Source organism: Rhagoletis pomonella, unplaced genomic scaffold (genome assembly GCF_013731165.1).
Source record: "Rhagoletis pomonella isolate Grant_MI unplaced genomic scaffold, Rhpom_1.0 Rhpom_scaffold_21277, whole genome shotgun sequence".
NCBI classification, from domain to species: domain Eukaryota; kingdom Metazoa; phylum Arthropoda; class Insecta; order Diptera; family Tephritidae; genus Rhagoletis; species Rhagoletis pomonella.
Window position 1 is genome coordinate 1 of NW_023479793.1, and position 2,304 is coordinate 2,304.

At 39.3% G+C, this 2,304-nt stretch overlaps 1 protein-coding gene across 1 annotated transcript; it reads left to right on the forward strand.

The window, feature by feature from the left end:
* Nucleotides 1–123: 123 nt before the first annotated feature.
* LOC118732504 lies at nucleotides 124–2,299 on the forward strand (the record flags this gene model as incomplete). Its single annotated transcript, XM_036461632.1, has 6 exons — nucleotides 124–560; nucleotides 620–669; nucleotides 737–932; nucleotides 996–1,175; nucleotides 1,365–2,211; nucleotides 2,283–2,299. Coding segments are annotated over exons 1-6 (1,323 nt in total), but the record flags the coding sequence as incomplete, so codon positions are not given.
* Nucleotides 2,300–2,304: the final 5 nt, after the last annotated feature.

Sequence of the window (2,304 nt, forward strand, 5' to 3'; positions counted from 1 at the left end):
ACAACCATTAATTCTTCCTTAATAGTTGTGATTAATACTCTAATGGAAATAATAATTAGAAATAAAATAAACTTGTGTGTTAATTTTATCCAAAAATAATAAAATCTAGCATTTTAAGACTAAAGGAGAAGTGTAGGGGGTGTAAAGTGGGAGTCTCATTGCTACATACCAATGAAAAAAAAAAAATTACATTAGGTTAAGTTACGTAAAGTCTAGACTAACTCAACCTCATAAATGTGGCATATTTTTCTTCAAATGCAAAAGTTAACTTGACAATAGTCAAGGTCCTCCTGTAGAGAAAACACTGTAGTGGCCGTTTGCTTACATTCTGACAGCCAACCATTCACAATAGACGAAACAGCTGTCAACGAAGAAGGAGCATATGACAAATTCGCCAGGCCGATGGGTACACAAAAATTTTCGCTGATTGCACAAATGTATAAAATTTGTTAGGAGGACTCAATTAAAAAGCGTAGGAATAATTTTAATTATTAAAAGGTGAGATTTATCAACGATCAACCAGCGCCATGGCGGAGCATACGTTCCTCGGCACTTGGGAGGTGAGTGAACGCCGGTTATTTTACAGTCAGCTAAATTAAATGTGTAAATCATTTTTAAGATCGTGTCCTGCACCTTTGAACATAAAGCGGAAATTTCTGGATTGGAAGGGTATGTATTATTTAAAAATGTGTGGTATTTATCAGCATTACTCATTGAACTTCATAACTAATTTCAGCATTAAATTTCGCCTGGATGATACGAATGATATAACATGGTATAATGATTTGGTTAATCCACTTCCAAAATCAAAAGACTGCGGTACTTGCTGCGATTCGGCAAGTGTCTTATTTAGTTGTGAAACATTCGATGTGAACGAAACAAATCCACGTTTAGTATTCGGCGCCTTTGCTGGTCATAGCATAGAATTTAGAGTAAATTTTTTTGGTGCTTCTGCTTTATATGCATTAACCCCTCTCGTTAATTACGATTTGCAGACAAACACTTTAACACCGACTGATACGCTTATCTTGGACTGCGAAAGCTGGTATACATTAGAGTGCAAGCGGCTGAAGGAGTGCCACGCTGCCGGGCAAGAAAAAGAGTTCTCCTTCGCAGAGGCGCTGCAAGAGTCGTACTTCTCGGATGTAATCATTAAAAGCTCTGATGGCTTTGATGTAAGCAGTCTGGCATTTCTTTGGGATTGTTTTATTTATTTAATTTATAATACAATTATATGTTTTATTTTAATTTTTGTTTTAGTCTTCATTTCGCTGCTCTAATTAGTTGACTATTTGAGTTCTCATTTCTGCACAAAAAGGTTTCCATTAAAATTGTGTTTATACGCTATAACCAATTTTTTCTAGTTCCATGCGCACTCTTCCGTTTTACGCCTAAATGGCTTCGACTGCAGCATGTGTGTGCTGACGAACGAGTCAATGTTGCCGCAGCCACCTACTGCTTGTAAAAACCACGACATATTGCAACCACAGCAGTACCAACAACCTCATAAAGGCCAGGATAGTGAGGGAGCTGGCACTTTACTTGGTGCGTCCAATGCCATCAAGATTTCTGTGACGCTGCCCATATCATGTTCTGATAACAATGACGATAGCCAGAAATCATTGCCGCGTCTCAATCTGTCGCCCATATATCTGCAACCGCCCTGCGAATATTCAAATGTTGGCAGCAACAGTGGCTTAATAGCTCATCGCAGTGCACATTTGTCAAACTCTTTTAATTGCCTCTCGAGTAGCGCCAACAACTATGATAAAAACGCGTCCAATGCAGAAGGCGGAGGAATGCGTCGTTTTCCACCCACTTCCAATTCCGATTCTCATCTCGAAACGCAGTCTCATTGCAAAAATATATTTAATTTCTGTCAAGATTTTTTGCTGCAACCCACAGAGCCAACTACTGTGTGTAATACCAGACGCCCGCCTCTGTCACCATATCGCGCACGCAGCCCTTCGCCCTTTCCCAGCTCAATGGATACGCCGCCTTCTTCGCCTCTAACACCGGTGGGCGTTCTATACAACTTGCCGACATTTTTGTTGACGCCAGTGCTTCATTGGTTATACACTGAATCCCTGATGCCTGATATGGACGAAAATGTTTGCGAGAAGCTGATAAATTTCGCGGAAACGCAACCTTCTCTCACAAAAATGGTTGACCCAACTAGAAAGTATTTGAAACTGATACAGCTTAAGAAGTGTAAGCAATGCCTCCATGGTTTTAATGTCTAGATTATTAATTAATTACAACCATTAATTCTTCCTTAATAGTTGTGATTAATACTCTAATGGA